Below are 13267 nucleotides of genomic sequence, written 5' to 3' on the forward strand. Positions count from 1 at the left end.
GAGTACTAAAATGTGCTTTCATTAGTTGTAACAACTGTAGCATACCAATGCAAGATGTTAATAATAGAGTGGTATATGGGAATCCTGTATTTTATGTGTGATTGTTCTGTAGCAGGTTTTTGATCAGAGGAAAAAAAAAAAGAGAGAGAAAGAAGCTGTAAGAAAAGACATTATTAAACCTTGATTGTAATTACCTTCTCATACCAGGCAGCTCTCCACTCCACAAGCTTACACTAATTCTATAGAGTTTCCAGCTCAAAATTGAATGGTTTCTCACTAGATCATATGTACCTTTAGACAATCTCATAATGTGTCCCTTACAGGAAATATAGCTTGGATTGCTCAGTGTTTTGGCCAGCTTGGAGTCTGTTAATTTACCCAATTAAAGCGTTGTTTTGTTTTCCTTCCTTAACTCACTTCTCTCTCCAGCTCTCGCACGCAGTGAAAAGCTTTTCCTTGCTAGCAAGTAGGACCTCAATGGTGAGATTGGACCTAAAACGGTATAGTTCTGTGTACGGTGCAGCCATCTCCTTCCCAATATGTGCAGGAGGAGCTGAGGTCCAGGCAGGCGCGAGTGCTCCCCCTCCTATACCGTCATCTTCTCCCCTACACGCAGGGTGCGGAGTAGGCTCTGGCCTACCATCAGATTTCTTTTTGTCTTTTGCATACTCATGCCCCAGGGCTCCTACATTCCATCCAGATGGCCAGACTCTAGCCCCTATGCATCTTATTCTCATTCCACCTGGTCCATCAGTGAAATCTGCCTAAGTCTGAATTTCAGTTGAGAGGGAGGCTCCTGAGCCCAGGCAAAGCACTAGAGACGGTTAAATGTTTCTGAGCATTGAGATATTTAGGAAAACTCTGCCCCAGAGCATATTAAGGATGTGGGGTGGGGGGTGGGGGGTATCTTTTGTCTAAAGCAATACACAAATGACCAGCCAAGATGCCCTGTTATATATACTAGCTCCTGGCATTTAGTGTGATATAGAGAATATATTCAGTATTTTCTGATACAGTTATCTTGATCAGTTTTCATGTGTACACACGCTGCCAAGGACAGTGCCCCCTGGCACTCCTCCAGAGAGTCTAACGCACTGCTTTGTTTATGGCGTATCCTAATTTATATTTGTAAAGGCATCATGGGCAATGCGGTGTTTCTCATGCTACCCATTCCTGGTAGTGGAACCTTTATTCCAATAAAAGCTCATGTGAAAACCCAACGTAAAAAAGTTAAGGCTGAGCTGCTCTAAGAAATGAGGCCCCAAGCTATCGCCTGTCTGCTCATCAACTGAAGAAGCCCAAGTCATCCCCTTAGAACCCTCCAGGCTCTGGAGACCTATTTGAAAACTGGAAGAACTGGGACTTGAATCCTTACAAATCTGGGTTTGAATTCTCAGCTCTGCCACTTACTAGCTAAGCTGTCTTGGGCAAGTCACTTTTTCCCTGAGCCTCAGTTTCCCCGTCTGTAAAACAGGACTGATGTGAAGGATTTAAAGTAATACAGAAAACCAGCTGATACTCAGTAAGCATTCAATAATTAATACAACGTTTGTTATTCATCCCAAAATACCCTTTTTTCTTCTTCCTTTTTTACATAGTTTCCCAATGACAGAGAACAGAATGTCCCATGGAAACAGAGTTCCCATGTGGGCTACAAATATTGCCAATTTTAGTGAAAAGTTACGTGAGTCAAAATATTTTCCCTATTTATCACTGTTCTTTGAATAATCTTTTTTTTTTTTTAAACACAATGACAGCCTTCTAAAACTTCGGATTTTCCAGGAAGTCCAGACTAAGAACTTCAATGTAAAATGCCTTAGAAATAGTGTTAAGTCTTTATCCTTGATCAGATATACAAGGAAAACCCCTCCTCCTTAGCATACGAGACTCCCAACTACTCCTTACAACACAATCCCATCACGCACCTTAGTTCACTTGAGTGCTCCTGCTACATTAGCAAGTCCTGTACTTTCCCATATTGTCTCGGCATAAGGTTCATTCTAGCTGGAATTCCTATCCCTTCACCTGTCTGCCTGATAACATTGGAAGCTTTGTGCAGGCATCAGCTCCCCTAATAAGTCTTTCTCAACCTCACCAGGCACCCTCAAGGCCAGGCCTTTGAATACATCTCAATAGTGGGATAAATGCTATTTGTAAATAGCATTTTTACAATGCTATGGTAGCATCATATGATAGCATCACCTGTGGTGATTGGGTGTGAAGCCCAGTCCTAGTTCCTAAGGGGAAGGTGGAGGTTTTCTTTATATTCTGGCACATAGGTTGTGGTGTACAGTAGGAGCTCTATACATATTTGTTGAGAATTTTGGATTAATGTCCCAACCCTATCAGTTACCAGGATATAATTTTGGGCCATCAATGCCTTCATCTGTAAAGTCTATTTGCTCTTGTCTATAAAACGGGAATGTAGAAATAATTTATCTCAGAGTCCTTATATAGCCTAAGAGCCTAGCATAGTTCTGGCACATATGATGCACTCAATAAACAACAGTTGCTTTTTTCTTTTTCCCATCCTCTCTGCTCATCTTGAAGGGCTTACCTAGAAAATGAGACCAGGACTGGGTTGCTTCTCAGTGCTGCTACATGTTGCCTCCAAATATAAATGGTTATAATCCATAATAACAATAATATTCAAAAATTAATTTTAAATCTAAAATACCCATTCCTAGATACTCGGGCATTTCTCTTGAAATTTTGAATAATTAATGTTTATGCATTTTTGTGTAAGTTTGGCATTCACAGAATTGGTCTCCAAAATTGCTGATGAAAAAAACATTCCTTCTTGTATGATTTGTGCAGACAAAAGAGTAGAGACTATGTGTATTACACTAATGCAGCATTTCTAATAAGTTCTATATGTAAAATTAAATGATCTTCAATATTAAGTGAACAAGTTGAGCCAATTATGGCATTTAAATAAAAACTCTTCACACTGAACATTCTTAGGAACTATTATTTTTACACATTTAATATTACATTTTGTCGGTGTTCTGATTTACGAACTTGTGTATTTGTATTTTCTCACTTTTTTTTTTTTAATTTCCAGGGATGGCTGTTCTGCCATATTTCTTTCTTTAAGGGAATTTCTATTATAATGCAAATGAGTTGTAAAATTACCACAAATTCTCCAATCAGGAAAATAATTCTTCTTGAACATTTGTCATTTTCCTATCAAGCATGAAGCCTTAGGAAGATCCTGGCTCCCCTTACATACAGCAAAGTCTTTAACATGATGTTCAAGGCTCTCCCTGTGCTGACCCTGTCCACCTGACCTCTTCATCTCTCCCCTTCACTCTCCTCTGCAGCTACAGTGCTCCTTACGGTCAAAATGCCCCTTCTCCAGGCACCTGAGCATGCAATTTATTGCCTTGTCTTCCCCCCTTTCCCTGGCTGATTCCTGTTTATCTTCAGGACTCAGCTACAGTAAGACCCTCTGCCATGGATTCTCAGAGAGTTAATCACATCTGTATTAACTGGAAGTCTTTTTCCTCCCACACTCACCCCTCAGACTGTCAATTCCATAAGGGCAAAGGTCATGTCCAACTTCTTTACCTCTATATTCCTAGTGCTAGCACGTGTCACAAACTGTATCAGACATGCAATAAATGCTTGCTGAATAAATTGAATGACTCTGTCCAGAGATAGAATTTCACATCTTACTTAACTTTATGGTGCTCAGTGTTGACTTAGAACAGAATTTGATGCAGCTAACCACAGCTCTGTGAGGAAAGAGTTAACGCAGACTGGCTGTTTCACTCACTTCTTGATTATATCTAGGAACACCTGCAGTTATGACAGTGACCTTGACCAAACCCTGAGCCTCTGAGCTCTAAACTCCTGAAATGTTCACTAATTGGTCATGTTATTTTGTTCCTGGAGGCAGTGAGTCAGGATGTACCAAGCCCCTGTCAGCACTGTTTAACGTTAACGTGAAGATTCCTGATGTGCACCAGGTATGCAGTTTGGGGTCCACTCCGTGGCTTATTACATAGTTACGTGACTTTGGGGTCCACTCCATGGCTGATCACATACTTACGTGACCAGCTCCTGGTATAAGAACTTTTATTTGCAATTCACAGATGGAAAGAAACATGCATTCACACAATCACTGTGGAGGAAGGACAGGCAAGTCTTCTGACCTCTCCAGCCTTCGTCTATGCACACCTTTATCCTGCTCTTTCTGCACGCCTTCCTTTGCTGCAATAAGTCTCAGCTGTGAGTATAACTTTATGTTGAGTCATGAGTCCATCCAGTGAATCACTAGATGGTGGTTGTGGTTCCCAGAAACCACGCCCTCCTCGAGCCACTCCCCTTTCTTGTTTCTGGAACTCCACTCCTGATCTTCCTCCTATCTCATATTCTTTCCATCCATGTTGTTGGCTTCTCTATCCTACTAGCCTCTAAATGTTAAGGTGTCCTATAACTCTGTTCAGGCCTCCTTTATCTCTATTTTCTCATTAGATTATGTTATTAGTCCCATGAGTTTCCATATGTTGATGACTCCCAAGTTTATTTCTACTGGCAGACCTCTCACCTGACCTACTGCCTACTGCCTTCTTGACATCCTCAATGGATGTCTACTAAGTATTTCAATTTCAAATAAAACAAACATTATATAAACCTGTCCTCTTCCAGTTTCCCCATCTTCATCAATGACATCCCACATACTCAGTTATCCAAGCATAAAACTTAAGAACCATGATTCTTCTTTTTTCTTCATCCTCGTGCAACCCCAATCCATTAGCAAGTACGATGGGTTCTATTTCCAAAATAAATCTCTAATCCTTCCATTTCCCTCCACTTCTAATATAGCATCTTAATCCAAGTCACCACTGTTGTTTGCCTAGATTATTATTATTGGTCTATCCTTCCTGCTTTCATTCTTGCCTCTTTCTAATTAATTCTCTACTCATCAACCAAGGTGATCTTCAAACGTACATCAGATTACATTCTTCCTTGGCTTAAAACCCTTCAACAGTTTGCCATTATTCTTAGAACATGATTCAATCTCTCCATGTCTGAGCTGGCTTTTAAGACCCTCTATGATTTGTCCACCACACAGCTCCCCAACTTCATGAAATACAACTTTAGCCTGCTCATATGCTTCACCCACACTAGTCTCATTTCTATCCTTTGGGGATTTTGACCCTCTGCTTAACTTGTGGGGGGAAAAAGTCCTTTTTACATGATCTTTTCTCTTTTTTTAAAATATTTTCTGACTAGACACTTGAATTGTTCCTAGACCCTTTATGTATAAACAAGGATATTTACTTAGAATTCTTAATTTCTTAACGAGAGGGATGGGGGTGGAGAGGCAGCTGGAGATGAGGCAGGGGCATCACCTATATGTACTTTCTCTTCCGTTAACACGTGTTTGGTCAGTTATGCTCTTTATGCCTGACAGGTACTAAATTCTCCAAAGCTTCCTCCTATATTCCAGTGACTTATCTTGAGCTGTGGTATAACAAAGTCCTCCAATTCTACCTCTCCAAGTTTTTGTATTACCTACTTTAAAACTATTTAGCAAAAAAGGTTATTGTAGGAAAATAGTATCATTTTTGAGAGACCGAATTACATACATAAAATATAATGTAGCTATATAAAAATATACATACTATATACTTACATCCTATACTTTATATTATAATATACTATACATTATGTCAAAGTATATTTACATTCATATGTTTTATTTATTAAGCATGGAAAAGCTCTTGTCAAGTAATAGCACATATTAAGGTCTAAGATACAAAGGTGAACAAAGCCTTGCCCTTCCCTCCAGGTGCAACAAAGTAGGTGCTCAGAAGAAGAGTGCATGGAGAGTCTAACCCTGCCAAGGATAGCAGAAAAAAGGCTTCCTGGAGGAGGGAACGTCTTGAACTGTCTCAATTAACCAAAAAAATGATCAAATGCTCTCCGACATCTGTTCCTGCTCTAAAAATGCAATGCGATGCTAAATTCCTCCTGTCCATACTCGTACATACATCCCTGTGCACTTTGTTGGAAAGGAGTCTTGGTTATGACTTTGGTTATTGCCTCAGCTGTGACTGGATCTTTTAAGTGTGGTTCTAGCATCTTCATGGAGATTCCTATCAGACAAATAAAAAAACTGTCTAAGCAACTAGTTGAAACAAACAGAGGGTTATGTAATTGGTTTCTTCTACTGAATTCTTTTCGGTGGAAGACAGGTTAACCTTTCATGTGCGTAAGCACTACCACCACCAAGGCCTTTACGTTCAGCGTTGGGTAAAGCCGGCACTAAGTCTGTGGAGCCAAGCCTGTAAGCAATTTGTCTGAAACAGCGACATCTTTTTCATGCAGTGGAAACTGAGCCCTCCAGTGGAGTTTGAGGAAGGCAAATCTGTGAAGGGTCACAGAGCAGAATGTTTTTACTTTTAAAACGTAGGACCTGCAATGGTCCTCAGGAAACAGAGATGAGAAAACATTTTTATTTGCAACTTGGGTTAGTTTTATTTTAATACAAACTCAAATTAGGAGTTACTCACCTCTCAGCAAACTACTCTATTACACTTAATTGCTAGGGAGCTAGGAGGAATGTCGAGTGTCTAAAATCACTAGACAGAAAGATTAGATTTGTTCTCCTTTCCCTAACCCAAACACATGTTGGTGTTTGATATAATTTTTTTTAATTTCACTTTGAGATTCTTTTTATCTTACTTTCTTACTCTGTAGTCTTAGAAAAAGGAGCACGCTAAGTATATACACATGAAAGGAAGAAACAGGGCTGATGGAAGGTATTTTTTAACTCTAGATACTGCTGTCACCAGTGTTATCTCTGGACACACATGTTCACTGATTAAGAAAGAAACTAAGCACCTTTTGGATGCTGGCTATGTAAACCTGGAGTGGGGCCTTATCAGCTCTCCAAGTCCATGATTTTAGACCAATATTCACAATCCTTTCATACTATGCTGCTTTTTACATGTCCAAAAATTTGTAACTTCTCCTTTACTATGCTGGCAGAAAATTCATAGAAAATAGACGTACATACACAATTTAAAAAATATCCATAAACTATATATAAAGGAGAAATAGAGGAAAATATTTCTAATAAAATATGGTTTCAATATGTAAAACTTGGGCACCACTCCAGTAAACGTCTTAAGAAAGAAGTCAGATGCTCATATCTATTCTCAAGAGCCACCTTGAACACATAATTTATAAATGCAGACTGATTCAGGTATGTGGTCACTGGTATTAAGACTTTCTATATATCATACCTCTCTTGATTAAGTTTATAGCAAAATAAAATGTAATTTTCCCTCAATTTCCACATAATTGCAATCCTGGAAGTTTCAGTATATATTAAAACGGCGGGAAAAAGTATTTTGTATTTGCAAATAAAGCAGAGTTTGATTTTAGGCTCAGATCATTATCAGCTGGTCTTTCATCCATGGAGGACATTAGAAAATTGTGGAGGCCAATTCTTCATTGTGTATGACTATTCAGTGCATTGCTCACAGGTAGCATTCTTGACCCAAGCCCACTAAATGGCTGTAGCTCCTCCTCCCAATGACTATTATGTTATGTTCTAAACTTTCCCCCCAATATTTTCAAAATTCCCCCTAGGGGGCGGTACTGCTTTAGATGAGAACCACTGTTTACACCTCTCAGAAATCAGTGGCTTGGTAGGTGGGTACCTTATAATTGTGCAAACCAATCTCAGCTGTCTCCTTTTGCCTCATAACCAAAGACTTATGACATAGAAACAAAACATTCTAACACTACACCAAAAGATAGAATTCCAACTGCTTTAGATGAAACTGTGAATGCAAAAAGTTTCCAAGAAATTCCATAGATCCTTCAGTATATGAAAAGCACTTAATACAGACCTTTTCTTGGATGATACAGGATGCAGTGTATTTAAGAAAATATGAATAGTTATAAAACAAGGTTGATATTAGATGTCTCAGAAAAGGACTTTGCATTCAAGTTAAAGAGGGGAAAAGTTTGCTAAATATTTCTTAATATTTAGTCCTCAATATATAAATATTTGCATTACAATGAGCATTTTATACATCTCAAACAAACTGGCTTTCTGATTATTAGGAAATAAGCAGAATGTGATAGAAAAACAAGTTTTGTGGCAAAATTGTATTTACAAGGTACTTTTCTGAAAGTAAATCACTAGCTAACATCTACCCGGTCAAGTGCAGTAGACCTGTGCACGTGAATACAGTACGTGAATACGCCTAAGCCCCTAGAGAGACTTCTGAGCATCTGAAACAGTATGAAGACTCCTGGCAGAGGAATTCAACAAATATCTGTTTAATGAATGTGAAGGTGACAGTTCTTAGAGAAAGAAAGTCTTTCTAATACTTTAAAAATGAGAATGAGAAATAGTTACCATAGTAACTTTTCAAGCCAGTAATCCCAATATTGCTTCTTGACTTGTATATGCTTTTAGTAGAAGAGATGTTTTGTTTCTTTGTTGTTAAGCATACATTTCTTGTAGGATTATAAATCAGTACACTCTTTTTGGAAGGCGATTTGGCCATATGTATCAAATATTTAAAACTGCTCAACTTAGTACTTTCCTTTTTGGAAAGGTATCCCTAATAATAATAGTAACAGTAGCACTTAATTACATGTCAGGCATCCTTCTAATAACCAAGAATTTGGGCACTATGGTTCAAAAACCTGTATTGTAACAACTTTGCTGTCTTAGGTACCAGGATGTTCACTGTAGCATTGTTTGCAATAGGAAAAGTTTAGAAACAAACTGAAGAGCCATCAGTGGGAGTATAGGTCAAATAAACAATGGTTCATTCATTAATAGAACATAAAGCAGACATTACAAATCAAGTTTTAGAAATATCATGTTTGCATCAGCAAATATATATTTGGCTCAGTATGGGAGAAAGGCATAAAACAGTGTACATAGTATAATTACAATCTACTAAATGTTTCATTTGGGTGGTGAGATTTTAATTTTCTTGGTGCTTTGTTTTATCTTCCAAATTTTCTAAATGACTTTGAATTCCTTTTGTGCTCAGAAAAACTTACTAAAAACAAACTGGTCTCTAGATCAACACAGCCCAATAAAAATATAATGCAAATCAAATGCACAATTTCAAATGTTCTAGTAGCTACATTACAAAAGTAAAAAGAAACAGTTGAAATTAATTTAAAAATATATTTTATTTAACCCAGTATATAAAAAATATTATTTCAACATCTAATAGATATTGAAACATTATTAATGATATATTTTAGTTTTTGTTTTTGTTTTTTTTGGTATTAAGTCTTTAAAGTCACCTTTAGCACATTTCAGTTTGGAGTAGTCACATTTCAAAAGCTTAATAAGTCATATGTAGCTACTGGCAACTGTATTGGACAGCGCTGCTTTAGATCTTTGGCAGAGCTAAATTTCAGATCAAATGTATCCAAACTATGACTCTAAAATCCTTCACTAAGGATTCCAATCTCCATGTAAGCCTCTGGGAGATGAGCAGACCTGAGTTTAAATCCTTCTTCTAAAACTTACTACCTGTATGATCTGTGAGGTAATTAACCTCTTTATGCCTCATTAAATCTATTCTGTTAATGAGGATGGTGCCTACTTTGAGTTGAGATTAAAATAATCTATTAAAGTATCTAATAAATGGAAAGTATTTGAAAACAGATATTATTTACTATTCTTATCTACCTCTTTTCTTTTCCAGATAAAACGAAAGCTACACTTAGCAGAGAGAGAAGGAAAAGATTCTTAAAACAGAGATGGCAGAAACTTCATTAATTTTTTTTTTGATGGAATGGGTGGGTGAGAAGGAAAGCCAAGCCTTGGAAATCCACAATAAACACATTCATTTTTGGAAAGGAGACTCCCTGATGGAACAAATAGCTTTGCTTGCCTCCACATGGCTTTCACTCAGCAAATGTTCAATCAATTCAATAAACAGATACAGATGATCGATTATGTTCCAGGCATCCTACTAGACAAAGGTATTAGGAGCAAAAAAGGAAAATACTCCCTTAACTAGTAGAGGAATGAATGAATGAATAAACAGTGCGCTTTTTCTGATTTTTCTCAACTCAGCTGTCAATCCTTCTGTTTTTTTAAATTGGTTCTTTTTTTTCCATCTACAATTTTCTTTAAGACACTAGGTAATGGCATTTTCCTCCAAAAGCTTCAAGTGATATATGGTCAACCTGCAATTGCTGAATCTAGGTGAGAAGTATACATGTGTTCAATTTTTGTGTGGGTTTCAAAATTTGAAAAATAAAAGTTGAAAAAATTCGCCAATTTTAATAGAAGGTAATTATGGCATTTATCAATGGTTTTATAGCATCACTGCTGATAACAGATAATCAGAAACTATACAGATGCTCCAAGGAGAGCAAAATGACATAATCCAGAAGATAACATACAAACACATCTGTTGACTTTGTCAATTAATGGAAATATATAATGAATATACATGGAAAAAGAAAATACATCTTTTACTATCATATAAAACATATGATGGCCTATTATATCAGTATATAATTCCTGATTACAACAATGAAAATGTATGTGATATGCATTTACAAAATGAAATATTGCTTACCTTTTGGGTAAGGCAACCCATGCTAATAATAAAAAAGGAAAAATAAATAACACATATGGTAAATCCTTTGTTGCTAACCAAATCAGAGGGAAGGATGAATTGCCTACATAGTGAAAAACAGGATCAACAAAGAAACACCATCACTAGTCACACAGAGATACTAGTGACTACAGGTTAACATACCGTGTGCAATCTAGTGGCAGATTTGGAATTTTTCTTAATCCAAGTAACTATTCAGAGCAACATATGCAACACAAATATTTGACCACTAGTGTTAACTTTTATTTTTACATGATAACTCTTCAATCCTTTAACCAACCACAAGAGTGCATACAAAGCAAAAAACCATTAAACCTGCTGGCTTTCATTATGTAGTGTGGCTTGATAACATGCTAGATAGATCAGAATAGCAGGTTCACATTAGGAAAGAGAGTCCCCAGCTTTCTCTCACAAACGCCTTATGCTTGAAAACATAAAAACTCACCAAATTATTTAGTACTTAAAATTAACAACATCATCATCTTGTGGTTTAAATCATGACTGAACAATAACTCAAGATAGTTGTGTTCTATGTTTCCTTTATTAATATAATTAAGTATTCTTAGATCTTTCTTAATTGCTCTACTCTAGCCCCAGGCGAAAATGATTTCAAAAGTAAGAATACATATACTGATTCAGGATATGATTTCTCATATGTCCAGCCTCCATAATTTTGGATTATAGAGCAATATAGAGTAATTCTGGTACTAACTCTTAAGTGTTGATTAAAAGCAAAGGTACCATTACACACGTGGCCAGGATTTTTAGTTTGAATTGCACGAGTATATTTATATAATACTTTTTCTGGAATATAAAAACTCATACCTTAATATTTTTTTGGAAAGTGTTTAAAAATATGGTAATTAAGAGACTCCCAATTTGCTTAAAAGCTCAGAGCTAAAATCCAGGTAGAGTTTGAACACATCTTTAAAAGAATTGAGATGCAAACTGCATACTTTACAAAATTTTTTTATTTAAGCATTAAGTTTTCTGGTAATCTCTTTGGGATGTCAATATTATCAAAGTGGATTAAGAAATAAAAATAACTGATAAAATTATTTTGGCTTGTCCCCAAAACTTCTAAGCCTGGAAACAAAGTGACCTGGGTTCCAATCCTAGCGATAGAACTCAACATTTGGTGATCTTTACATTTTTAAAGCAGACTTTAATCAGTATTAGAGCCCTCTTTTTTTTTTACACAACTTTAAGCAATAGGGCTAAACATGAAAAATCTTACCAATAGAATTGCATTATTTAAGATTAAAAGGAATTTGTAGGAATGATAATTTTGCATAACTTTAAGCCATAGAGCTAATTATACATGGCATAGAAATATTACCAACAGAATTGCACTTTATTAGTTTTAGGAAACTTGAAAGAAGTGATATTAACTGTCCAGTTATACTTAAAGAAGCCAACAAAAAGGGAAACGTGAGACGGATACGCGGACTTCCTTGGGAGATGTTTATCTTAAAAAGGAACTAAAATAGAGACTCCAAATTAACGAATATATCCAGGATCCCCAAAGACAACAGAGCTCCAATAATGCAAAGGGCTCAAGGACAGCGAATTACAATGGAGACATTTCGTAAAATTCAGGTTTCCTATTACTCCCCCGACTAAACAGAACGAATTACAACAAAACAATAAACAGAAGCAGAAAACAACCCCAACGCAAGGCAACGATGGTTTAGCATCTTGGAGACCCTCAGAGTACCTTCATGGAGACAGGACATGAAGCTGGGGTATATTTAATGAATGGAGGGGAGGACTGGGGTTTTGGAAAGTGTGAGGAGACGGACCCTACCTTTCACAGATTTCCCAATACTGTGTAAGTGAGTGATAGAACTGTAGTTTTGGGCAACATTCTTCAAAAAATCTTCCATTTCTTCCTGGTGGTGGTAACTGAAATCCACCGCAGCTACCAAGGGCAGCATCAGCCCTAGCCAGAGGTGCGCGAAGTCCATGCTCTAGATATGAATAGAAAGAATAATAAAGCTGACAAGAGATGAGAGATGTTACGGGTAGAGGGAGAGCCCGGCTAAGGACTAGAGCGTCAGATTCTCCATAAGACTTAAGCTCCCAGATTCCTAAAGTAGTAAAAGTTGGAAGCAACACCTTCGGGAGTTAGCAATGCAAACGGCGACCCGCAGCCTAAGGTCCCTACATCCCGCCCCACCTCTCTTCCGACCAGCGTCTCCGCCACCCGCCGCCACCCGGCAGCTGCAGCAGCTGCAGCAGCTGCGCCCCGCCTTGCGCGCCCTCAACCTTACCCCGGCCCCGGCGCGCATCCAAACCCGCCAGTGGCCGCCCCGCTGGGCCCCATGTTATAGCCCGGCCAAGGGGCGGACGCGCGCCGGCCCCACCCCTGGAGCCTGACTGACGTCGCACCGGCCCACTCAGGCGCCGCGCGCCGGTCCCTGCCGGGCGGGGCCGAACCACCGAACTCCGGTGTCTCCGCCTCCTTCGCACCTAGGTGAGCGGTGGCCAGCGCGGAGCTGGGTTCCCGGAGGCGCGGCGGCCTGTGGGGGCGAGCAGCGGAGAGCGGCCGGAAGTCCGAGCTGTCGGTCGCGGTCTCGGTGTCGCCAACGTCCCAGGTTGGAAGTGTGTCCTCTCCTCGACCACCGCTGCGGGCGCTG

General features: G+C 38.5%; 1 protein-coding gene across 1 annotated transcript in view; it reads right to left on the reverse strand.

The window, feature by feature from the left end:
- CPM (carboxypeptidase M) overlaps positions 1 to 12948 on the reverse strand; it is a 78560-nt gene extending 65612 nt beyond the window's left edge. Inside the window, exons 1-2 of the mRNA XM_077111368.1 lie at positions 12902 to 12948; positions 12436 to 12598 (exon numbers count right to left, since the gene is read on the reverse strand). Coding sequence (XP_076967483.1) covers positions 12436 to 12598; positions 12902 to 12919 — 181 coding nt within the window. The 5' untranslated portion in view covers positions 12920 to 12948. The remainder of the gene's footprint in view (positions 1 to 12435; positions 12599 to 12901) is intronic.
- Positions 12949 to 13267: the final 319 nt, after the last annotated feature.

This window comes from Tamandua tetradactyla, chromosome 7, assembly GCF_023851605.1.
Source record: "Tamandua tetradactyla isolate mTamTet1 chromosome 7, mTamTet1.pri, whole genome shotgun sequence".
Lineage (NCBI taxonomy): Eukaryota > Metazoa > Chordata > Mammalia > Pilosa > Myrmecophagidae > Tamandua > Tamandua tetradactyla.